Here is a 26,651-nt window from a genome sequence, read left to right on the forward strand (position 1 = left end):
CTCTCTCTCTCTCTCTCTCTCTCTCTGTTCGCTTGCTCTGCCGCACATTAACTGGGGCTGAGAAAAGCTGGCAGCCAGTGCTGAGCAGACGCCAGAGGAGCACAGAGCGAGGCGGCATTCCTGTCCTGAGTCTTCACAGACTGCTCCCAACTCCAGAGACCAAAGTCAAACTCTCAGACAGACAAGACCAGCCTGACAGGGGAAGCCAGATCCACCATTTGCAATTAAAAGAGCAGGTAGAAAACTTTTATTTGTGTTGTAGTTTGTGGTTTGTTATAGTAGTTTTACCTATAAGTCTTGGGAGTGTTGTGCTGGCAGTTTCTTGATAGTTTTAGTCAGAGTTTGAATTAGAGTTTAATTTGAGCAACTCATTGGCATGTGTAAAGCAGTGGTGTGGTTCAGATAGAAATGTGTTTTATCATTTGTTTCTTTTTGCTTATAAATGCTGAATACTTTTTTCTAATTCTGTTGTATCTGTGTTCCAATGCCCGCTTTTGAATGACCGTGCCATGTCTTAATACAGATTACAGCTATCATCATCACTGCCGTCATGATTGAAATCTTGTCTTAGTGCTATGTTGTTGACAGCCACTCAAGACACTGCAGCCTAATTCCAGTAGTTTATCTGGGAAGCATACAGAATGTCAGCTGAGAAATGAATGGGTTGTGACGATAGAGTAGGCTGAGCTGGCCGCTAAAATGACCAACTGCTTGTAGCCCTCGTGGCTGATATTTAGGAGTAAGCTCTGGATCCATAACCTTTCCCAGTCAGCAGATGGCATGAAGTGAAGTCATTAGCATAGTCTTAGGAAACCATAACTTTTGAAATAAATAATAAATGTCTATTACCCAACTCGTGTGAGGCGGTAATGAAAACAGTGTGTCTTTTTGCGTAAGCTGAGATGACTCCTCACTGAAATACACACATCTTTTGGGGTGTGGTTGGGGAGGGCATGGCAGAGCAGGAAGAGACCTTAATGGGGAGAGGGAGGGAGGGATGGGAAAGGAGGACTGGAGTAGGGATGGAGGGAGGGACGGGTGGATGGAAAGGATTGGAGTAGGAGTAGGAATGAGGAGAGTCTCCTCTCATGAATTTATTCCATGGTCTGTCATTTACCTCGTCATTTAGACAGCTACAGCTCTTAGAGTCAAGTCTCTGTGTCAATGTGTTACATGAGGCAGCGGTCCTCTCCTCACACCCCTATGTCTCTCTCTCTTCCTCCCCGCGTCTCGGCTGTCCCCAGCTTCAGTCCACCCGTCTTTCCGAACCCCAACGATGGAGACCCCAGCCCAGAAACGCAGCAGCCGTGGAGGGGCAGCGAGCGCCGCGGCCTCCCCCAACCGCATCACGCGCCTCCAGGAGAAGGAGGACCTGTGCAACCTCAACGACCGCCTGGCCACCTACATCGACAAGGTGCGCTCGCTGGAGTCCGAGAACGCCGGCCTGCGCATGCGCATCACCGAGTCGGAGTCGGAGGTCAGCCGCGAGCTGGGCGGCATGAAGGCCGCCTACGAGAACGAGCTGGCCGACGCCCGCAAGACGCTGGACTCTGTGGCAAAGGAGCGCGCACGGCTGCAGCTGGAGCTCAGTAAAGTGAGGGAAGAGTACAAGGACCTCAAGGCCAGGTAAGTGGTCCAGACTGTACTGGACAAGACTGGACATGATGGGATACGAGAAGAGTGTTTTTATTGACATTCCTGGATGAAAAAAATAGAGGATAGAAAGGGACTTATGAGGGCATTTCAAAAGCATTAACAGAACACAATTCTAAATCAAAGTAACTTCCCCAGATCAGACTCACACATTTGGAGCACCATTTTTATTAACTATACACCAGCAGGAATTTTAAGAATGGTTTAAGAGAAAAAAAGATTATAGTGAGGAGAAATTATCTGTTTCATTCTAATCAATATTACTTTATGAACCAGACACCGTATACAAGTCTGAGAATTACGAAGTTTGTGTGAAGCAAACGTGAATGTTGTGTATGGCATTTGAATGGTAGACCAGGCAGAGGGGGGGGGGGGGGGGGGGTTACTATAGTTTAGTCCATGATTTAATCTAAAAGCACTCTGAATGAACCTCAAAAATGATATTGAAATGTTACCGTGCAAGATCTCAGTAGGCACTTACCTCTATTATCTTCATAACTTACTTGACATTTCAAAAACAATAATACCATCTGAACTGACTGACATTTTAAAGTAATTACCCCGACCCTCAGGATGAGTGCATGCACGCGGGGGAACAGGACTGTCAGCTCTCTGCTGTAATGTTAACATGCTTTTGACTGAGGGTTTCCTCATACTCTACTGGAGTAGAGCATTATAGGAATGTTTACATTCCCCTTATCCTCAATTTCAACGTTTAATTAAAGTCCAAATCAAAGTGTATTGATGATGGGAGAACGTCCAAACCCTGTCATGAAGAGATTTTCGCTCTGTTACCAACAGATTTGGGAAAATGTCAAATTAAATGGGATCCATCTGATCTTTTTATCAGAGCCTTCTATATATGGGAACCCCACATGCGGTAAGACCTCAGTTGCCTTTAGCGATCTAATGACAATTACATCATGCCTTTCTGCTCTGCTGCCAGTTCAGCAGTAGAGAAGCCAAGCAGCACATAAACAGTATATAACACCAACTAGCCTGAAGGCAGACCTGATGAGACGCTGTGCTGTGTTGGAGAGATTACGGAGCTAACCGTGTGTCTGTGTGTGTGTGTGTGTGTGTGAGTGAGAGAGAAAGGGTGGTGTGGGTAGTGGGTAGGTAGAACCACTGATCCCCTGAAGGCAGGGAGATGGATGACATGGAGGCCCAGTCATGCGGCCACACCTAGTCTGTAACCTGGATTGAGTAATGACAAGTTTAACACTTCGCCAGCACTCCCTCTCTCTGTCTGACACTGGGACTTGTTTGGCTTTTCCAATGTAACTTTTGGCTGAGCCCTTCACAACGCGGTAGCAAGTAGAACGCGGCCCGCCTGAGGGTGATTGAGGTGCTGTGGTCAAATCGAACACACTTTCAGGTTTGAAGCTCAACATAGCCTCCGTAACCAAGGAAAAACGAAACCCAAAAGCAGCCTACCACACACACTGTCTAGGCGCGCATCTCATTGACATTTGTTGCTGGTTAGGCAATCAGTGTTCAGATGTTAATCTCCTCGTTTTCCCTTAAAGCTCTTGAAACAAGGCTCCATGACTCCTTATTCAAGAGTTGCTGAGGAGGCATGTCAACACCGAGCCTTTACCTTCAGTCCATAAACTCCCGTCTGTGTGCTTTGGGTGTTAGCTCATGGCCCCCTTCATTCATTCGCACATTCATACATTGTTTCTCAAGGTTATCTCTGTGTGTATGTTGGGCAGTGGAGAGCAAATGCTTTGGTGTGTTGGTGGAGGTGTGTCCCATTCCACGTTTGCTGTTTTAAGCACATCATGTTGCGTAATCGTCTTCCTCTGATGTGATGTTTGTGACACCTTAACTGTTTGAAACATGAGGTTACTTTTGTACATTCTGATTGACTGTAAATAATAGTTCCCATAGTAACTCTGTATTGGTCTTTGCTAGTCTTTTCTCACACATAGCTCCTGTTTAAGTAGAAGCTTAGTTAGATTTTCCCCTTTTAGAAGTGAAGCCCCAGCGGATAGTGGAAGTTGGTGTCTCCTAGGGAGAGATCAATCCCTACGCTCCATGTCCCGGAAATCACTCAATTATGAGGTTTAGGACTCAGCGAGAATCCATCTCTGATGTCGCAGCAGGCAGTGTGTTAGGGGAGTGTTTGGTTACCATGGCAGCACTGTAGCCTTGCCATGGGTGTGTAAGGGAGGGGGAGGAGCGGTGAAGGGGCGGCGGTTCTCGAACTGACGATCGAGTGAGTCAGATGCTTTTCAGGGCCGTGTGGGAATTGCCTTGCCATGGTCAGATGATCTGGAGCCAGACACCAGCCCTGTGCCTGGAAACTCTGTCTTGCTTTTCCACTAGTTTTTTTTTATGAGGTGCAGCCAGGGAGTCTGCTCTGTTAATGTTTTGCATGTTTGATGTGTGTGTAGGCTACACAGTGTCTGGTGAAAGTGTTTTAATGGGTGGAGCTGTGATGAAAAGTGTGAGTAAAATAGCAATTTGCCTGATAAGCCACCCAGAATGCCTTGCGCAATTCAAATGTTTGCACAGCTCACCTTTGGTCACACTGTAAATGTGTAACTCATTCACAACTCCTTTCACCATTATACTTGGCCGTGACACATTGTTAGTCTATCTCATGCAAGCTGTAAAAAAAAGTGGCTGCTGGATTGGAATGCCTGCCCTACAGCATGATGTCGTCTTCAGTAACTTTGTGTTTGATCCGTTCGACCCAGTTGGCCAGTCAGAGCAACAGTACAGTTGGCCGGTGCAGAGCAACCGTATTTGACCATTTGTCAGGGCAGAACAACAGTGCTCCCATTCACTTGCGTCATGTATGAGAGCCTTGTGAACTAGCAGCACTGCTTGAATGAATGAAATGAATGAGTAAAATGAATGAATGAGTGAAATGAATGAATGAATGAATAACTGACTGACTGACTGACTGACTGAGTGTGACAGATGCTTGTACAGCCAGAGTGCGCAACTGGTCAGGTCGCATGTGCTTCCGACCATGAGTCGGCACATGCCCATTTTAGACGTGCATCTGTTTGTCGACGTCATGGCTACCGGGACACCCTCCTGTCTCTTCTTTGGAGTCGCCTGAAACGGGACCCCACGTGCCGGCTGGAGCATGTCCCCGGTGGCTGGCTGAGCTGTCTCCTTTAAAACACACACACACACACACACACACACACACTCTGTCTCTCACTCATACACATTCAGTTCTCTCTCTCTCGCTCGCTCTCTCTCTCCCCCTCCCTCACATACGCACAGACTCAGCCCACCGGCTGAGCAGCTGAAAGGTATTCTGCTGTTTACAGTAAACCTACTGTCATCACCCACAAGGAGGATAAAAGCCTGCTTGATCTTGTCCTCATAATAACGCTGTGTGTAGTCTAGTTGGATGATACAGAACGGAAAAGTTGGTTTGTGTTACACAGAAGTAGACTCCCCCCAACCCTCCCCCCCCCGTCAGTGGGACGTGTGATCTGGGCCCTGGGGGTAAAAGGGGAGACTCTGCCGGTCTGTTTGCCAGTGCTGCAAGTGCTCTTTGTGCAGCTGTGCTGTGCCACTGCAATATGCTTCAAGCCATGCAGATAATGCTGGACTCGTGAGCGTGTCAAAGTGTCCTAACACGTGTTTTGGAGGTGTGAATGTTATGGACGGAGTCTTCAGGTAGATTTTGGTGTGTGTGTGTGTGTGTGTGTGTGTGTGTGTGTGTGTGTGTGTGTGTGTGTGTGTGTGTGTGTGTGTGTGTGTGTGTGTGTGTGTGTGTGTGTGTGTGTGTGTGTGTGTGTGTGTGTGTGTGTGTGTGTGTGTGTGTGTGTGTGTGTGTGTGTGTGTGTGTGTGTGTGTGTGTGTGTTCGCGCTCGCAGTGCCCACATGTTTATTTTCCTGTGCTCAGATGGCATATTATCTCCTGCCACACCCCTTGGCATGCAGAGACGGCATTGTGAATACAGGAAGGCGGTGCCTCTTAGAACTGGATTTATCCAGCCACCATGCCACTCTTATGATTCAGAAGCACACTAAATTATTTTCTATAACTCATGAATCCTCAGTAGTAAACATGTTGACTGCATCAGTCTCCTAAGACTTGATGTCCCCTTTCTCATTGTTCCTGAGTGGACCTTTTATTTAATTTGAAAAGCACTTTAATGCTTCCTTGTAATACTTTTGTAATTGTTTGCATTACTTTTTGAGTTACCCTTAAATTATTGCGCAATGCAGTGCAACATTCTGCAAGTTCTCCAGAACTTCTCAAGAAATACAGAATGTTTGGAGGGTCATGTTCTTTTTCAGTAAACCAGTATCCTTTATGGATACTCAGAACATTACAATTATCATAGAGTACAGCTGGCTGCAAGCCTATGATATGTCAGTATATTACAGTATATTTCCTTTATCAAGTCCTCACTGCTTCCTGTTTGTAGAAAGAGACCATATGTACAAGGACACAAAGGAAGTTTATTGTCACATGCATATAGTTACTGGAAGTAAGAAATGCAGTGAAATGATGTCTGGTGTCAGCTTATGTCTCCTGCTAACATATGATTTCATACCATTGTAATGATCTGGTATTCAAGTATCAAATTCATTGTTCTACTGTTAGATTAGCAATCTAATTCTAAATGGTGATATCCGTCCGTAGTCATATCCATTAATCATGATCTATTTATTACTCTATTCACTGTGCACATTCTCCAGAGCAAAGACCCCTGTGAGGGATGCTGTGCACAGTTATTTTCTAATGTCCCTAACAGAAGGAATTGACAAAACAAGACATCTACTGTACGTGTGTGGGGCCCCTTCTCTTTGCTATGCACACCACCTCCCTGGGTCCGATTATCTGCTCACATGGCATCTCGTATCACTGCTATGCAGATGGCACACATCTCTATCTGTAATTTCCATCTGACGACCCCTTGCTCTCTGCACGGATCTCTGAATGCCTTTCAAACTTTATCAAACATGGATAAAGGCACACCATCTCCAGCTGAGCTCTCAAAAACCGAACTGCTGGTCCTCAACAAAAAAATTGACTCCCATCTCTTGCCCGTACTAGGGTAGTGAGAAACTTAGGAGTCACGATTGATGATCAACTAACATTCTCTGATCACATTGCCTCGGTTGCACGATCGTGTCGCTTCGCACTTTACAACATAAGACAGATCAGGCCTTATCTGACTCAATATGCTACCCAACTCCTGATACAGGCCATGGTAAATGTAAATGTAAATGAAAGCAAGAGATGTTGCAGCTGTGGTTAAGGAATTTCTTTGCCATAAAAGATATGGTAGCACACCTGTGTGTCCAAGACCATTTCTGCCAAAAAAAGCATATAAAATACTGGAAACATGCATCTACCATTTTCTTAGACACCAGTGTAGGGATCTCTATAGAGAATGGAAAAGATACTGAGGTTGCCATTGTTTGACTAATACAATGTATGAGAGAAACGGTTATCCTTTCACAGTGTTCTAGTTGTCCCTCCGAGCCCATAACCTGTGGAATCTCCCGGTGTCATGGCCGTCTCGGGTGATGCTGGACCTGTCTTGGGGGCTGGGTGGGGACAACCCCTACCCTGGAAATCTTAGAGAGCGAGTCACTCCGGCAATCAGTAATGATGCTCATTACCCATGCCCTTGCAGCCGAGCTGCACCAATCACATCGGTGTATCTGATGAAGGCGGGCCAGAGGCGAGCTAACGAATGACGACAGCGCTGAGACTTCGAAGTCTGGAATCAGTCAGTAAACATTGGTCGTAGTGTTATCCAATTGCGTGCAGTGATATTTTCAAATGCATGCTTGGTGCCGCCCCTCGAGTTGGGCCATTTTTTAATTACTCATAGCCAAACCCTAAATCGTTCTAGATTTGGTTCTGGATGTCCAGGCAAGACAACCCCTGTGCTGCTTCTTTTTTTTAAAAATGGTAACTGGTAATATTGGCTGGGGGATAGTTTCATTTACAGGGGATAGTTTCATGTCTGTATATTGCGGTTTGAATTACTGCTACTGTATTCACAGTTCTGGTCGCTGCAATGGTTTTGTTCTTTATAGGTGTCGTGAACCATATACATTCCAAATTAACTCTAATGGTCATAAAGACAGAAATAACTTGTCGTTTGTTAAGCTTCATCTCCTGGTACCTATAAGGCCCTTGTGGGCACATTTCCTCATTGGCAAAGCCGCGTAGGTACAGTACTCTGTAAAAAGTCTCTCGTACAAATGCAGGAGTGATGGAAAGCAGATGTGGGGAGCATTGTGAATTGGCTGGATGGCCACAGAGGCCTTATTGTTGGTTGGCGTCGAGCTGGGAGTCAAGATAATGAAAGAGAAGGTTTTGGCCATCCACGCACCATGCCTATGTTCCAGGGGCACCACACAGTGTGTAGGAAAGTGTGTGTGTGTGTGTGTGTGTGTGTGTGTGTGTGTGGATGGATCAGAGTTTCCATGGCAGTCAAGGCTTTTCCAAACCAGACTATGGCCAAGAACTAATGAGTCACTCACTGAAAGTAAATCACTTAAATATGGTAGTGTTGTGTGGACACACACACACACACAAACGACGGCTGTGATTGGATGTTTGATGGAGACACGTTTGACTCATTTCCTCCGTTATGTAATTGTTGTACCTCCCCAGGGAATGAAAAATATATTTCTATTATGTTTTGTAGATGCATCTTTTATGTAGTGAATGAACTCAAGATGTCTTTAATGGGACTTTGTAGTGTTCTATGTGCTCTTTCAGCTCTGCACAGATGCATGAGAATGAATTCTCAGTGTTTTACAAAAAGTTATGGTTTTGATGCACTTTTTCATTGCATCCACTAATCCACTAATCTACTTGAAAGTGTGTTGGAGACACTGCCTTAATCTTTTGTGGGATCAGTTTTTTTCCCCCCCATCTGTCCTTCATGCATGCTTTGCATCCCTGGCAACACTCTTCCAGAGTTGAACAGGGATATTATTTAGAAGTCTGGTGTTTTCTTGTGTAGTCCTTTTATTACTGGCTTTTGACTGCTATGTTCCGTTGTCACGATGCAACTTTGAAGCCCATCATGTCCAAACCTGAGCCTCTCTGTGTTTCTGTGTGTGTGTCTTTGTCTGGCTTTGCACTGTGTCTGTGTGTGTGGTATTGTAACACCGCTGTTAGTGCATTGCACATCTACATGCATAGGGGTGGATTGCCCTAATGTGGGACATTATTTGCTTTTCTGACTTCTGTATTAGGATACAATGTGAGGGCAGCACATTAAGTCCACATCCAATGTTGATGACAGGACCCTACATCTTTGGCATTCCCATAGTTTCACTGGCATTCATTATATACCCCTGTTTGGTGTTTTGTCTTCAAAGAGGGCAGCTCTCTCTGCAGCTCCTCACATGGCTGCCCCATGTGGCCTAGCCTAGCGTGAGGGAGCTCCTCCAGCTCCTCACCGCAGGCTTTGGTGTCTCTCCAGCACTCCTAATGCTGCACCCCAACCCCCCCCAGCTCCAAACTCTCTGCATGCATGAGGGTAGATGAGAGTGCCTGGGCTTGGCCTGTGTTTCATTCCCTGACAAACCCAATCAGATGGTGTTTATTGTTGCTGTACATGAAGGGTATGGCGTGCACCAGGGGCTTCGGAATTGGGGTTGGAGCCTCCGTGTGTTTGTGGGAAGGGGGCTTCATATGTTAACTCTCTGTTCAGGAAAGGGGCCTCCATGGAGCACTATGCTCAAAGTGCCCAAAAGCTGTTGCTACACTTCCGACATGCAGTAACTTATATGACCAGGAAGTGTGATTATAAAGTACAAGATGCTAATTGTGCCAGATTGGTTATTAGAGTGAGCAGGCTCATTTCCAGATGGACCATGTGCTTTTGGTCTTGGATTTTTCTATATTGGTGTATATGTTGTTGGACATGCTTGGCCGTTATGAATTATGTTTTATATTTATGGTCTCTGGCAGACACTTTTGTCCAAAGTGACCTGCAGTATATGAGTTGACTTCTTGTCTGATTCATCAAGATTTGACTATGGTTTTGATAAACAAACTAGATTCAAATGCGTCTGGTATGTAATGTTACTATGGTGCTTAATGCTGGCAACGTGAGTTTTATTTCCCCATCAAATGCAAATTCAGGCCTTGCAGTGTGAATGCTCATTTGCTACTCATCTGCACATCCATTAGCACAGGAGGAAAAAAGGAAGGAAACCCCTCACTCTGCATGATTCACAGTGAATTACAATTCACTTCCACGGGCCAGTCTCATAAAAGAGCTCATAAAAAATATATAATTTTTTTTTGCAAGCACATAAAAGGAAAAGCACAAGGCATTTGTCAAAGTTTGTGAAATTCACACAAAGAGGAAAGATGTGTGAAAGGGCCACACCCAACAACCGGTACAGTATACGGTGTACACATTCAATCAGCTCTTGTGTTAGCGTAGCTCCAGCCTTGTATTTGGATAGTGTTAATACAAGATTTGGCTATCTCTTATCAACTCTTTTGAATCAGTTATCTGACCTTGTCAGAGTGTATGGAAAGCACTGCTTCTCAGACCTCGAGAGACCAGTGATGCATTCAAAAATTAGCTCTATAAATATGGGGTTCTGAAATCCCAAATAAGGCATGCTACCACTGGCTTCACGCTTTTGAAATGTAAATAAATCACCAAATCAGTTTGACCAATCTAGTCAGGAGTATTATGTCACTAGTACTCCTGAAATGCACAGAGGAAATCCTCCATCATGCTCAAGGATATAAAACGGACAGATTTGTGTTTGATCTTTCCCTGTAGCTCTGGCAGTGTGTCGCTTGAGCATCGGTTATCTTTCGTATCAAAAACATGTCAACTAAACAAGCAATCTCCATTGTCTCGTAACCCCACAGAACTGGAGAAGAATGCATCTAAGCCAGTCCGTGCTCGTCTCTCTCTCTCTCTCTCTCTCTCTCTCTCTCTCTCTCTGTCTCTGTCTGTCTCTGTCTGTCTCTGTCTGTCTCTGTCTGTCTGTCTGTCTGTCTGTCTGTCTGTCTGTCTGTCTGTCTGTGTGTTTTCTGTTTCATTGTAAATGTTATGCAAGTGTCTGGAAGGACTTCAGGTCTTATTTCTTGTCCTTTTTTTGAAAGCATATTGAAATAGACCATATGCCTCTGTGGTACTCCAACAATGGAAGTTTGTCTACCACACATCTGTGTTCAGTCTGGCTGGAATATGATGCTTGCCTTACGCTTCATCATCATACTACTGTATTCAGACATTTCATTGAAGAGTTTTCCTATTGCATGTTATCCAAAATGTGATGTTAATCATTTAGGATCAGCAGTACAGAGGGGTTCCCTTTGAGAGAGTTAGGAGAGCTGATCTTTTTTATTCATAGTGGACTGTTGAAACGTGTGTACTAGCCCAACTCCCAAGTTTGGAAAAGTGTGTTTTTAGGTACTTCTGAGTCATCAGTGTTATATGTAGTTTATGTGTCTATAGGGCTCTGTGTGCTACATCCACTCTCTGAACATCTGCAATCTACTACCTTTCTCACCCGAGCACAAATGTAGTCTTTCAACACACACATACATTTCCACTTCAATTCATTGGAAAGCTCCTTCGGTATGCAAGCGTGACTCAAACTGCAGTCTGTGCATTCAGAGGGAAACCTTTAAACAATCATCCATCAGGGAATGGGGGGACCCTTGGCTAATTTCTCTGGAAAAGTTTGGCTTGTTTGGAGTGTGACTCACCAAAGGGTCCCCACCCTTGTGTGCCCACACATGCAGGCATGCCTGTGTGTGATTGTGTGTGTGCGTTTGTTTGCGTGCGTGCGTGTGTTTGCGTGCGTGTGTGTGTGTTTGCGTGCGTGCGTGTGTGTGTGAGTGTGTGTGTGTGTGTGCACATGCCTGTCCTGCATCAGTGACTAGAGTAGATGGTTTCGCAAGCCAAGGCTGCGTGGGTGTGGGTGGCAACAGTAGTAATCGTTGCTAGAGTGGACCTGTCTAGCACCTGGTGCCTCAGGTAGAGCGCCTTTTAAAGTAGGTTTATTGTATGGTCTAGCATTACTGGAGATAATATGCCTGACATTAGATGGCCAAAGAATGCAGAACATGTTGTTTTTTAGAGTTTGGCTCTAAGAGCCTCAAGCCATTCACTGCAAGAGAGGACCGTAAATACTTTTATGACCTAATATATGCCATAGAGGCCTTCTTTCCACCCAGTAGCCTGTGTAAGTTAAATGGACACCTTAGTTTAAATCAATGTGTAACTAGACTTGAAATGTTTATATGTTTGTTCACTGTAAGGATCATTCAAAATACCATTTTTTTGCGTTATGACAAATGAATCTTCTGGCATTTGCCGGTTTAGTGCCATTTCTTGTCCTAGTGTGCAGGTAGATTGCCTTTTCAGAATGCAGAGAATGTCCATAACTAAACACAGGTTTTTTCGACATGTTACTGTCATTATTTTGGCAAGTAAAATGTGTTGTAGAAATACTTACAATTCTCTGGTACCGCACCTGAATTCAGGCATGGGCCAAGTTGTTTAAGATTTGAAAAAAAAAAAAGCCAGCAACAGTTGACCGAAGTGCTGTAATTACTAATAATTACTTCCAAGTTAGTTTCAGCTAGTTTCTGATAACTTCAGGTATAGAACTCTTCCTTGCTTTAAGCCCTGTAAATGGTATAGAATATTCTGGAATAGAGAACTAAAGAACTGTTCCCAGAGTGACTGTCCTTACCAGCAGAACTGTGGGTGATCTAAATGTTCTTAATAACAGTATCTAAAGCTAAAATTAAAGTCAGCTTGCATTTTAAATGTTGAGCTTGAACGTTTAGGAAATGTTGTTCAATAGAGGCCTGATGTGTGAGTCATCAGATTATATTGTTTGATTGAAAATGTTGCCATGATCTGGTTTTCATAAACTCTGACTCCAGCATTTGGAATTTGAACTTACTGGGATAATAAGCACTCCTTGGGATAAATACAAGTTTTTGGTCTGTTGCGGTTGTTTCTGCCTCTGACATTTCAGATTTTCCATCCATAGTCGATCCGATGGAAAGGATACTTTTTTTAGCCTCAACGTCACCGATATGAGAGAGAATAGAAAAGAAAAAACAGAAGTTGCAGAAGGGAAAAGTCCCTCTGCATTTTATTCTGCGTCGGTATCCTTGGAAACGTGAGTGAAGTGCGACACGCCAGTGTTTCCACTAGAAGTACAGTCTGGACCCTGTCGCCATGGCAATGCTACAGCAAACACACTGTAGGCCGTTGCTTGTCTTTCTCTTTCTTTTTTTTTAACTGTGGCTTCCATTTTCGTCACAGAAGTGGACAAAGATAGCTATGAGTCATAGCAGGCTGGAGGCAAAGGGGCTGATGAATTCTACCTTTTTTTCTGTCTTCCTCCTCTTTCTCCCTCTGCTTTCTTTGTGCCATGAAATATCTCCACATCACACACACACACACACACACACACACACACACACACACACACACACAAACACACACAACCTACTCTCCTCCCTTTTTCTCCTCACTTCCCAGCATTGATTCGCTTCAGAGGTCCTGTGTGTTTATGAGACAAATATCAAGTCTATCTCACTGTCTCCACTTGTGGTATGGTGTGCAAGGCTATAGCAATTACTTTGTTTTGCCCTCTCTGCATCTGATTGCTGTGCTGCTGTTTACAAATCACACATTTTGTGTCGTCTTTGATTTCATTCCCTCAAAATAAACCTCATTGGTTTCTCATATGTCACCCCCTCCTAAAATTAGCATCACCCTCCTCCAACCTCAAAAGTATCGCTGTCCACTCCCGCTGTCCACCAGGTTCAGTTGGGTCTGGACCAGTGAAGTGCACTTTCCACTGTTCATCCACTGGACTGGTAATTCGGCAGTGTAAACATCTCCCACTCCTACTGCTTCCTCTATGATAAACATGGTTCCATTTGCACGTTTATCCTGCCAAGTGATTCAAAATGCGTTGGGTCATAATGTAAACTATGATGAAAATATCACGGCTATGTGTAATGCACTGGAAACCCACCTATCCGACGGAGTGGATAAAAATACATGTGTTTTCCACAGAGACAGATGTTGCATTAGGCTAAGCTTATACAGCACACAGGGACACATCCTTCCATTGTCCACCTCAGTCAATGTGGCTTCCTGATGAGTGGTCTTGGAATTGCTGACAAAAACAAATTATTTCTTAAATGTGTTCAAGCAAGGATTACTAATGCAGTAAATATTTGTTTCCATGGTAAGCACTGATAAAAACAGATCACACACACACACACACACACACACACACACTTTAAGTGCCCCGTTGGGTTAATAAAGAATTGTTCTTCTTCCGGCCTGCCGGAGTGCTAGTGGGACTGGGGCGATGCTGACCTATGGCCACCCACACTGCTCCCCTCGGCTTTAACACTGGCCATTAAGTCCCAGTGGACGCATGTATTTCTGCACCTTCATACCCAGAGGGACAAACAAGAATGCTATTCCTCCCACTACATATGAATATCCAGATTTCTGCCTTACTATATGAAAAATGGAATACTTAACATAGGTGGACTAGCCTATGTTTGCACATTCCCCTTGTGTGTATGGCAAGGTGCTACACACTTTGTCATTGTTCAGGTATGCCTGGTCATGCTAACAAGCTTACCAGAATTTCCGGCTAACTTTGTCAATTTATTTGAAAAAGCCTCAAGTCTGTAGCCTTTCCCTAATCTCAGAGGAATGTGTTGAGACACACAGTAGCGTTTGTCACTGCTGGGTGGGAGTATTGCACAGGGAAGTGATGACTAGATGCCAGAGCTCAAAGAGCCCCCCCCCAAAAGGCCTTGCTTTCCTCTTTCTCTCTCCCTCCCTCTCTTGAGCTTTATGAACATTCCTCACATTGCTTGTAGTCAGCGACACTGACACTCCTTACAACTGTCACTCATGTTGGTTCTTATCTGCACGGGCCATTGCTCACACCACTATTGCAAAGGTGGCTTGGGCCTCACTTTGTGGAAATGCAGGGGTGTGAAGCTATGCTAATCTATACATGTAGCAAGCACAGTATAGCTATATCTAAAGTGTACTGTTAGAAGCAGTGGTGAGTAGAAGAGAGGGTAGTCTATGTTCGCAGGGTTGAAAAGCAGCCGTAGGTTGTAAATCATTTGCCTCCCTCGCAAATGGTTCAATGGTTGGGAAGCTGCCCTTTTCTGTCTTTTGAAATCTGAGAGGATTGGAAAGGAAGTGCCCCCAGGCTAGTGAGGCTCTCTCAACACTATCCAACTGGGTGGTTTATTGATGGAAGAGATCTACAAAAGAGGCCTCTTACCATTTGTGTATATATACGTATGTGTGTATGCCGTCTGTCTGTGTGCATCACCGATACGTAAATGTACTGTCTGGTTCTGAGTGTTTGTGTTATGTAATTGAATCAATGCACACATTCGGGTCCTACCATTGTCTGAGGAGCTGTGCCAGCAGCAGCAGTGGTCTGGAAGCCATCTCCTTTGCCAGATGAGTATCATTAGTGTTGGAGAACCCTGGACTGTGGAGACTACATGTAATACCTTGGAGCTGGTTTTCCCATCTCCTACTTAAACTTAATTCTGGGGCATTAAAAATGGAATGCTCATGATTTAAAATGTAGTGTCTTGTTTTCCACTTGGTTGTTAATGTGGAAGTTTGAAAGTTTTTTTTTTTTTTTTTTTTGAAATATTTTTGTTGGGCTTTTTATGCCTTTAATTTGATAGGACAGTGGAGAATGACAGGAATCGAGTGGGAGAGAGAGTCGGGGTGGGATCTGGAAAGGACCACGGGGCGGGAATCGAACCCGGGTCGCCGGTGCACGTGCCCCAGCCGGTTGCGCCACGGCTGAGGCCGAAGTTTGAATTTTTGTAAACGCCTGCACCATACCCCCCCCCCCCCCCCCAAGAAATCAAATGCACATGTTGTTTAGTTATGTTGACGGATTCCTGTTCGACATGTACGCTGCCCTACAAAGCCAAAAGGCAGTAACTGCATTTTTGGTCAAAAATGAGTTATTGACATTTTTGGGATATTAAAGACTTCCTTTATCATGTGGATGAATATCTATACTCAATGTGACTGTTTTTTCGAAAAAATAGAGGGTTGTGTTCACAGTAACTCCCAAAACCATACTGCCCTACAAAGGCAAAAGGCAGTAACTGACCAGAGTGTCAAACTGAGAAAAGTGACTTCAAAGTTTTTTGTTTTGTCTACACAAATGTATTATAGGTAGAGCAATGAAAATCTGGTGACTTGTTGCCTGATGAAGAAATGTGTGTATATAAAAAATATTGTGCTTAAAGTTGACCTTTAACCCTTATTTGTCAGATACTGTACTCTGCCTTTGTATTATGTACTAAAAATAAGGAGTCGTGCAAAGGCAAAAGGCAGTAACTGGGGCATTGAGGAGACAAAGAAAGAAGACATTGTAAAAAACATTGTCCTCTTATGCCCCCCAATAGAAAGGCTTTTTGGCTCTCACGTCTTGTGGAGGAGTGACAGCATAATTCAAATCAAGTTTATTGCATCCAAAACAATGGAAATGACATTGCTTATGTTATGCCCACCGTCATAAGAAACCTCAATTTTAAGAATGGGTCACTTGTTTTTATCTCCATACATGAATTTTAAACCATCCATTAATTTGCTATCTTTGCGTTCTCTTTCAAATAAATTATTGTTTTTAATTATCAGAGATAGTTGTTGTATTTATTCATACTGTACACTCTTGTGTCATCTATCTGCAGTCACCCTGTTGGTTTTGCTGCACACAAAATTGAAGTTCTTTAGTGGAAGTGTTGACTCCAACTGAATGCACTCCCAGCACTGGATAGCAACAACTAAATGTCTAAGTAATTGTGTGTCATCTAAAACAAATGCCTTGATTTAGACTTTAATGAAGGTGTTCAGTTAATGATCTATATGGTGGTAAGCAAATATTGTTTATATGTCAGTTACTGCCTTTTGCCTTTGCACGACTCCTTATTTTTTAATACATAATACAAAGGCAGAGTACAGTATCTGACAAATAAGGGTCAAAGGTGAACTTTGAGCACAATATTTTTTATATACACACATTTCTTCATCAGGGCAACAAGTCACCAGATTTTCATTGCTCTACCTATAATACATTTGTGTAGACAAATCAAACAACTTTAAAGTCATTTTTCTTAGTTTGACACTCTGGTCAGTTACTGCCTTTTGGCTTTGTAGGGCAGTACGTAGGTCTGACACTAACACTAACAGCAGTGTAGTAACTGGGAGAGAGAGAGACAACAGACTACTACTGTCTGGTCCTATTACAAGATGGGTCACTGTGGTAAACCCACTGCAGTGTACCTCATTTCTCACAGGTTTTTTAAAATCAGTCTCTCTCTAGAACACAGAACAGTAAAGGCTGTGTGTAAATCAGTCTCCCTCTAGAACACAGAACAATAAAGGATGTGCGTAAATAAGTATAGCGCTTGTTCCTGAACATCTGGTATGCTATCTTGCATATAGGTCCTCTGAACTATTAGTGTAATTTTGTAATATCTTGGTAATCTTCAGGTCTGCAGCATATCCATATTCATTTTAATGCTATATTTGCTTAGTAAGGACTGGTAGCATGAAAAAGTAGGGGTTCATTCTCAAGCAGATGAACACACTATCCATTTACTTTCCGCAATAAAGACCACCAAATTGCAAATAAATGTTGGTCTATTCATGGCCTTTTTGGTAAAAACCATCCAAATGACCAGCGTGGTTCTCTTTGGTCTGCTCTCAGGAATGGGAAGAAGGAGTCCGACCTGGAGGCCGCTCTGGCTCGCCTCAAGGACCTGGAGGCTCTTCTCAATTCCAAGGATGCCTCATTGTCCACCGCCCTGAGTGAGAAGCGCACTCTGGAAGTGGAGGTCCGCGAACTGAAGGCCCAGCTGGCTAAGGTGGGACATTTGTTTTGGCTCATTGAGAAAATAAAATTCAGAATGAGGAAAAAAAACTTTATTACAAATACTCATTAAATGACTGATGACTTGATGGCTTAAGCCTTATGAGTGGCCTTTCCATAACTGTCCTCAGAGGAAGTTTAATATTGATGGTATTGTAAGAGGCGTATTACTCTCTTTGGTGTTACAGCCATTTCACAGACTGCATACACACAGGATGGGTGAAATGATCTGTTGTCAACTCTGCTGGCCGCTTGTTGAACTTCTAGGAAGAGTTTCAGTGTAGTCAAGCAAAATGTATTTAATACTGTTGTGAAAATGGTCATAAAGTTTGATGAAATAGTTTTATGCCATGCCAGTCTTTAATATTTTGCACTCAGAGTAAGACCTGTATGAATTCCGACACTGTACCCTCAGTCTGAAAGTTCCTTAGTATATTTCCTTAAATATTGTGTGGACAGTCCAGGTGCCCACAGGGGTGTAGGTTTGAATCCAACCTTGGTCATTTCCTGATCCCATCTCTCTCTTTCCCACTTGCTTCCTGTCGATCTACATTATCTAGATAAAGGCAAAAATCCTCCCAAAATATACAGAAAATATATGTTGTGTAGACCATAATGTGAGAGACCCAAGGCTCAGGTGTGCTGTGGTTCCTTTTCCAATAGCTGGACGGCAGCCTTAACGACGCCAAGAAGCAGCTGCAGGACGAGATGCTTCGCCGGGTGGATGCTGAGAACCGCATTCAGACCCTAAAGGAGGAGCTGGACTTCCAGAAGAACATCTACTCTGAGGTCAGTTCAAGAGCCACTGGTTAAAGGCTCACCCATGCATCTGATTATCATTGTTGTTGCTGTTGTTGTTACCAGGGGCACAGGAGATATTTTTAAAGTGAGGGGGACCAAAATGTGAGCAAAAACCCAGATAGTGAAATCCAGCTTCTAGATATCGGACCACCACTTCTGACCCACTGTCGACCATCCTAATATTTTAAACTTGCCAAAATATTAAGATAATAACAATGATCGTTTTCAAAATCAATCAAAATTGTCAAAACTGGAGGTTGGGAAGAATGCTAGATCTGCCCTCAGACCAGCTTGCTATGTGGGAGGTCTCAGCTTTTACACTTATGCAATTCTACTTTTGAGTTATTTCACACTGCTTGAGCCAATGGTTGAAGACTCTAAAAGCTACATGGGATGTTGATATTTTATGAAGCCATGAATGAACAAGAGTTTATACAGGTCGTCATATGCCTGTGATCCAAACACACATGATCAGATAGGTAGGCCTACTTAAATTGTCTGGTATAAAGTTGTCAATCAAATTACCAAATCAACATGCACTCTCCACTAGTTACCATTTATTGATGCAATGTTAGAAAATGTGAGGGAACGGCATTACAAGTTACCAGAACACATGGTAAATAGGCTACCAAAGAAGTTAACAGACAATTACAATGATTTACAATGATCTGATTTGCACATTGGCTGGGAATGTATACCATATATGTCAACTTACATTGTTTGCCCTCTGGAAAAAAAATGATGTTATCCTTTTTTTCTGGATTTATTTGGATTTTCCTTGTTGTGCCCCGAGCTTCAAAGAACTCCTCACATCTGTTACAGACACAAGTAAGATAGCCTAGCTACATTCCCAGCTTGTTTAGGACCCCCTGAACGCTATTAGATAGGATACACTGTGTCCGATACAGAGATACCTTTACTGTCTATGAGGAATTTATGCACAAAAGTAACTCTAGTAAATTAATTGTGTCTTGTAAATCATGCCTGAAATACATGTTTTAGAAGTTAAATGTGGTGTAAGAGTGTCATGTCCCCTGAGCCTACAACCACTTGAATAAAATAATGGCTGCATAAGCATAAGCAATGTAACGAATTGAAAGGTTGATCGACAGAAAGACCGACAGAATGGAGGGGAATAAGGGGTGAAGAAATGTCACTGAAGTCTTTCTACCAGAGTGGCTTTAACCTTGAGAATGAGCTGGTAATGTTCCACCGTCTTTACATATCTGAATAGAACTGAACGTTTTTGTCCATTACCCTAATCCACAGGAGCTGCGCGAGTCCAAACGTCGCTACGAGTCGCGCATGGTGGAGATCGACAGCGGCAAACAGCAGGAGTACGAGAGCAAGCTGGCTGATGCCCTGACCGAGCTGCGCGGACAGCACGAGGAGCAGGTCCGCATCTACAAGGAGGAGATCGAGAAGACCTTCAACTCCAAGGTGAGCAGACCGCATTGGTTACAGGCAGAGGTGTAAAAGTCTGGTTTCAGAAAGTGAAAGTCCTGTATTGGTTTTACCTGTGCACCTAACACAGGTACTATCTATCTGACTGAGTAGTTGTAGGCCTACTTACACTCATCTGATTTAGTGAATGGTCGGAGCAAATATGTGGCAGGACTTTTACTTTCTGAAGTCGGACTTTTACAGAGTTGTAAGACATGCCTCACTTCACTGAAGTTGGCACCCTCCGTTATCGGTGTATAGCATTTTGAAAGGCATTCTCTTGTATCTTGTGCGTGTTCTTCCCAGCTGGAGAACGCTCGTCAGTCTGCGGACAGGAACAGCCACCTGGTGGGCGCCGCCCATGAAGAACTGCAGCAGACGCGCGTGCGGGTGGAGGGAATGTCCGCTCAGCTCAGCCAGCTGCAGAAGACGGTAAACATCACCTCTGCAACTTCTTCTTTCTCTCTAGCTCTCGTCTTTCTGACTCTTTGACAGCCTTTTTATCTGACTCTACAGGAAGTCTGTCTTGGGGCAGCCGTGGCTTACTGGTTAGCGCTTTGGACTTGTAACCGCAGGGTTGCCGGTTCGAACCCCGACCAGTAGGAAGTGGCTGAAGTGCCCTTGAGCAAGGCACCTAACCCCTCACTGCTCCCCGAGCGCCGCTGTTGTTGCAGGCAGCTCACTGCACCGGGATTAGTGTGTGCTTCACCTCACTGTGTGTTCACTGTGTGTTCACTGTGTGCGGAGTGTGTTTCACTAATTCACGGATTGGGATAAATGCAGAGACCAAATTTCCCTCACGGGATCAAAAGAGTATATATACTTATACTTATACTTCCACCTTTGGAGTTTAGTCCTTGCTTGTTGATCACAGATAGATTCAATGTAGTTATTATATCCGTATCAAATCTGCTTCAATTACTTCTATAACAATGTCACATACAATTTTACACTCTACAGTAGCGTTTGTCTACAATCTACATTTGGAGCAACCACGATTTCTGTCTGTTTTCATGCATGTTTAAATGCCTGATGTGCCATTGATGTCCAAGTGCATGTTCCCATGTTGGCAGTTGGCAGCTCGCGAGGCCAAGATTCGGGAGCTGGAGGAGGCTCTGTCCCGTGAGCGGGACATGATGCGCAGGCGCTTGGGCGATAAGGACCGGGAGATGGCGGAGATGAGGCAGCGCATGCAGGAGCAGCTGGACGAATACCAGGAGCTACTGGACATCAAACTGGCCCTGGACATGGAGATCGCAGCCTACAGGAAGCTGCTGGAGGGAGAGGAGGAGAGGTGAGGGACAGACTGAAGCTCTTCACAGGCAACATGCTTCACAGACAGTGTACTCAAGTGTACAGCACACAGTGATGTCCAGCATGTTCTACAGAGGCGGGTTACACACATGGGGTCTGACCAAAACAGGGAGGCAGCTGTCTCGCTGCCTTCAACTGTCTAACAAGTCACTTGCCGTAGCAGGCATCAAGGTACCAGCTGTGAACTTTTTCTTTGGACGGCCTAGCAAGCTAGTGATTTCTGCCGTCCGTTTATTAATTGTTGGGACACCATTGTCAAGATACTGACAGCTGACTTCATAATTTAATAAAATATTGGATACTGGAGGCAGCAGAAAAAGATATATGCATGTTGCCTGCAAAATGAAGGTATCTTAGAAAGCAGAATTTTGTACAGATGTTTGATTCGGACATTCCTTGATGCCTTTCTGCCACCACATGCTATCTTAGACAGGTTTTGGACAGACACATGTAACATGACACCCATGGGAAGTACTGATGGTGAAGTGCTAATGGCTGTTTTTGTAATACTTGGACCAAACACACTTCCTAAAGTCTATTATGCCCTGTTTAAATAGACATGAGTTCCTTGTACTCTTTTTCTCCTTTTTCTGTGTAGCAGAACAATGACATTCATTTATTAGGTTAGAACATATCAGCTCTGTTTAAAATGGTTTGATTTTGGCCCCCTAGGCTTCGCTTGTCTCCCAGCCCGCCACCCACCCGTGTGACCGTCACCCGCTCCTCTGGCTCGGGCGCACACACCCGCACCATCGTCCAGAGCAGCAGCAGCCGCAACTCCTCTGGCAGCGCCAAGAAGCGCCGTCTGAACGACACGGACAGCGAGGCGTCCAGCGTGATGGGCGGAACCGTCACCCGCACGCGCATCGCCCAGCAGGCCTCCGCCAGCGGCCGCGTCACCGTGGACGAGGTGGACCTGGACGGCAAGTTCGTCCGCCTGAGCAACAAGGCTGACCAGGTGAGCTCCTCTCCCACACTGTGGCCAAGATGGTCGTCATTACTGACTTTGCTATCGGCACAATACTATATACACCTTCATATTGGTGTCACTTTTTTTACTTTATTGTCGGTCTTTGGAATTAACTGAAAATGTATCAAGACATTAAAAAGAGCTTTTCTGTCATTTTGTATTTACAGTGCCTTGTCCGAGAAGTGTACTTTAATTTCCCAAATATTAGCTGTGGCTTATACATTGATTTTGACTTACTACTGTAAATAACAACATAGAAAGTGCAGTAAACAGTAATAACAAAAACAATATTTGGTGCGATCTCCCTTTTTGTTTTCAAAACAGTGTCAATTTGCCTGTAGCTATACTTGTGCAGTTTCAGTTACATTCAGCTCAGCCCCATTGCTCTGTTGATTTGTCAAAACTAATGTGATCGTGTGTGTGTGTGTGTGTGTTGACCTACAGGACCAGCTGCTTGGCCACTGGCAGGTGAAGAGACAGGTTGGCTCCAGCGCTCCCATCGTCTACAAGTTCCCCCCTAAATTCACTCTCAAAGCCGGACAAACCGTGACTGTAAGTTTCCCTATTTACTAGTATTTCTACATCGCCAAAATAAAACTCAATGCCTTGGTGGTTCTGAAACAATGTCATTGCTCACTCTGTGGATGAACAGATCTGGGCAGCCAGCGGAGGCGGCTCCCACAACCCCCCCACTGACCTGGTGTGGAAGACCCAGAACTCCTGGGGCAGCGGAGACCTGTTCCAGACCACCCTCATTAATGCTAATGGAGAGGTGAGTCACAGGGAGACGGAGAGAAAGTGACAGTTGGCGGGCGGCAGCTGCTCTTTGCTCTTTTGCTTTCAACTGCCTTTCCCATGAGATGTTTTTCTAAGGCTGTAAATTACTATTTTTTTTTTCTATCTGATTAAGATCACCCAGGAAAGTTAATTTATTTCACTTCAAACATTTTTAATGGTGTGTTTACCCAGATACTTTTTTACTTTCTTCATCTCTCTCTCTCTCTCTCTCTCTCTCTCTTTCTCTCTCTCTCTCTCTCATCCCATTAAACAGGAAATGGCCATGAGGAAGGTCACACGAACTCTATTCCAGGATGAGGAGGAGGACGAGACGGTAATTTTCATACTTTTTTTTTTTTAAGAACATACAATATCAGATCTTTTTTAAATAGTTTAATATGAAAAGTACTGACCACGACCAAGCTCTATTCACTGTTCCACATTCCACTTTGAGCATTTACAATGTATTATTATGAAAGAGCTGACTTGGGTAGATTTGCAAAATATTAAGAATATTGTCCCAAAAATTATTGTAAATGATAACAGCACTTGGGAATATACAGTCTTTATATTCATATAAATGACTTAGCTGAGAGAAAGGTTATACATCAGTTTATATGATATGAACCTCCAGCGTGAACGAGGAGCAGGTCAGCAAGACCTCCTGGTGAAGTCTGTACTTTGTCTCCCCCTGCAGGCAGCGCACAGCACCTGCGTGGACAGTGAGTACAACCTGCGCAGCCGCACAGTCGTGTGTGGCTCCTGCGGTCAGCCGTCAGACAGAACTAGTGGCAGCTGCATGTCGGCCGGTTCCTCTCACTCCTACAGCAGTGGTGGTGGTCTGCCTGAGGGACTGATCTCCCAGTCTTTTGTGCTAGGCAACAACCAGCCACGGCATGTAAGTATAGGCCAACGAGTGCTTTAAAAACATACATATATAATTAATGTCAGTTTAATTAAGTTTGGTAGATGACCTGGTTTAAATTCAAACACAAAAAATTAACACAAGGTACATTTGAATATTAAAATGATTCTCTCCACATGTAGTTTTCTTATTCTGTAAATGGTGCAACTACATACAGACATATTACATGAATCATAGCTTCTTCAGCTCATGCACACAAACACATGCACAGCTGCATACACACACATGAAGAGAAACCCCAGTTTTTCTCTTGCACTTGTATGAATGTACGTATGTATGTCAAATTTCAGCCATGTTTCATATTTGTACTTGTGACCCTGGACAGTCCAGAAAAATAACCTAGACAATATTTATTATTTTTTTCATAAGCATCTTCAGTTCTCTTTCTCATTCATTTGGTTTGACTTGGCCTTTTCTGTCCCTGTCTTCTTTCAGGGAGGCCCTCGGCCGGAGAACTGCTCCATCATGTAGACTAGACACAGACGAAGACCCTCAGACCCTCAATGAGTCATCCATCCACAGACCCTCAGACCCTCAATGAGTCATCCATCCACAGCTGTTAGGAGACAGCCATCCCCTTATGAGGGTTATTTTCCTATTTTTTTTCTTTGTTCATTTTTATATACTTTTTAAGAATCAGTCTTATTTTGTACAATGTAACCGATAGGGTGGGGTAGTGGGTTAGATTTGCATGTGGCAAAGGGCTTTGTAATGGGAATAACACTAAAAAGTTCATTGAGTTCATATATTCTGTGTGTATTATTCAAGTGTTGCATGGTAGCTGGGCTTGCTTCTGTAAAGGCTTCATGTGGAAGAGGATGTTGTTTGGGCACCACAAACAGTCACGGCAGGGGTTTCCCTCCTGGTGTTGAATGATATGGCTGTCAGAGTTTTACACGCACAGCTTTGGAAACCGGTCTCTGCCTCAGTAGACCTGTCTGTTTTCTGACCGGTCTTTACTGACCTGGCATGCAACGCGTACAGAAACGTAAGATTTAGTAGTTTGGCCTCCATGATGAAGTTGGGCTGATTTTGTTACATTTATTTACAATAAGTCGACTCTGGAGCCAAAGATGTGTCCGATCCATGTGATGCATGGTCCTGATTCCTATCAAATTTTCCTTTTATAGTTTGGAATATCACAAGGATTTGTTGGTGAATACCAAACTACTTTAACTCGGGAGATGTTTACATGTTCAAGAAACCAAGCTGAACCAAATGTATGCCTTTGACGTTTGAGGGCCCTAAGCCCCTTGGCCTTGGTGTCATGTTTTTCTGCACTGCCAAAGACATGTGGTACTCTGTCAAAGTCATGTAATATTGTTTGCTGAAAAAAGGAATCTAAGAAAGACACAGAAGAGAAGTTTTGAATTCAAGTTGTTTGTCAGTGTCAAGGTATCAATTTCTGTCATTTCCATACATTTGGAAAGTGAAAACATTGAATATTTTGTTTGATCAAAAGATTAAGTAATGTTTACTAAAGTGTATGTATAAAGGGAAACTGTGGGACATTATATGGCAGCATAGACTGGAAATGGTATGTTTTTTTATTTTTGATCAAACAGACTTTATGGAAAGCTGTTATACAACTACAGGTAGTTGTTTTGAGATTATTTTTGGATTGCTTAGATAGGTGGAAAAAAAAACATATCCACACCCAGATATGATCTATTTGGAGTATAACGTTATTTGAACAATTTAAAGAATATATATTTTTGTTTCCTATTGAGAGTTATTTTTTTTAAAACATTGAGATTTAATGAAATATATTGAACATAGCACAGGCTGATCTGACTAGTAGGGCTAGTGACTAAAGACATCGGTATACCACAGACTCCTCTGGGTAATAATCTTTTTGCACATCTTGATGACCTGAGTAAAGCCAAAGAAGTCTCAAGGATTTTTATGTTTCATTGTTTTGTTTTTTTGCAACCGATGCAGTTAATCCACTGTGTTTAAGCACAGACCCACAGTATCTCGTGCCTTTCCCATCTAATGTCACCTGTGGCTGATGGTGCTCCGTTCACTCCTCTCTCCTGCTCTTTAGTTTAAGGAACATATTTTTTTTTATTGTTTTGTATGTTTTGCATTTAGTTAAGCTTAGTGGAAACTTTAGTTTGGGTAGGGGAGGGAGGGGGTCACATATCTTTTTTGACTGGGCATGTATTCTTTCTGTCATATTTTTGTTTTCATAATGACAGCTACGTTTGGTGTTTGTACTGTAGACGCTTAGTTTTTCATCTAGAATATGTAGGACTTTTTTTCTGTGTGTTTTTGAATCCACAGTGCAATGACTGTGTGATTGTGTACAATTTGAGTATATTTCATATTCATGTTCAAATTAATGACTTGAGGCTTCCAGTGACATCTTATAATTGAATTCCTATAAATTAAATCACAGTTTTTGGAATTGTTTCAATGATAGACCAGCACAACATCTTTCATGTCAATCAACATGTCAGAATAACGGTCAGACATATATGTTAGAAAAAAACTGATTACATTCCCCTACATTGTAAGATTAGAGCATTTCTGTTGCTTTCATTTCATATTTTTGAAACAAGCCATGCCAAACTTTCTTTTTTTGTAAATCACTGTTCTGTTCAATCATCTATAGGAAAATAAATAATGCATAATAAATAATTAATTAAATTTCACAACTCTTTAATTTCTTTCTTTTTTTGTGACCACTATCATTGATGACTTATCAGACATGAAATTATGAAAGCATGAGAATGACTGACAAAAATACAGCTTCTGAAAGGATCATGGTTTTACTAATATAGCCTACAACTATTGCTATCTTATTTCCTCGTTATCTGAACAATGATACAACTATGATGGAGACAAGACTTCATAAAG

The 26,651-nt window shown here is 43.3% G+C and overlaps 1 protein-coding gene across 1 annotated transcript; it reads left to right on the forward strand.

Moving 5' to 3' along the window:
- On the forward strand, positions 1-26,443 carry lmna (lamin A). Its single transcript, XM_076280859.1, has 13 exons — positions 1-236; positions 1,245-1,626; positions 17,398-17,554; positions 18,223-18,348; positions 19,630-19,800; positions 20,110-20,235; positions 20,877-21,097; positions 21,790-22,075; positions 22,532-22,639; positions 22,740-22,859; positions 23,139-23,198; positions 23,562-23,762; positions 24,225-26,443. The coding sequence occupies exons 2-13, from the start codon at positions 1,277-1,279 to the stop codon at positions 24,258-24,260; spliced, it is 1,962 nt and encodes a 653-aa protein (XP_076136974.1). The 5' UTR covers positions 1-236; positions 1,245-1,276; the 3' UTR covers positions 24,261-26,443.
- The last annotated feature ends 208 nt before the right edge of the window (positions 26,444-26,651 follow it).

The sequence above is a fragment of the Alosa pseudoharengus genome, unplaced genomic scaffold (genome assembly GCF_046254945.1).
Source record: "Alosa pseudoharengus isolate Yale_2024_CS ecotype anadromous, Long Island Sound unplaced genomic scaffold, YU_APseudo_1.1 YU_APseudo_1.1_scf_12, whole genome shotgun sequence".
Classification (NCBI taxonomy): domain Eukaryota; kingdom Metazoa; phylum Chordata; class Actinopteri; order Clupeiformes; family Clupeidae; genus Alosa; species Alosa pseudoharengus.

Excerpts from the sequence above, each read along its gene's own strand:
- lmna (XM_076280859.1), top strand. The coding sequence starts at position 1,277 with ATGGAGACCCCAGCCCAGAAACGCAGCAGCCGTGGAGGGGCAGCGAGC. Across the intron at positions 22,640-22,739 it reads AAGCCGGACAAACCGTGACT|ATCTGGGCAGCCAGCGGAGG; the intron begins GTAAGTTTCCCT and ends GTGGATGAACAG. Across the intron at positions 23,763-24,224 it reads GCAACAACCAGCCACGGCAT|GGAGGCCCTCGGCCGGAGAA; the intron begins GTAAGTATAGGC and ends GTCTTCTTTCAG.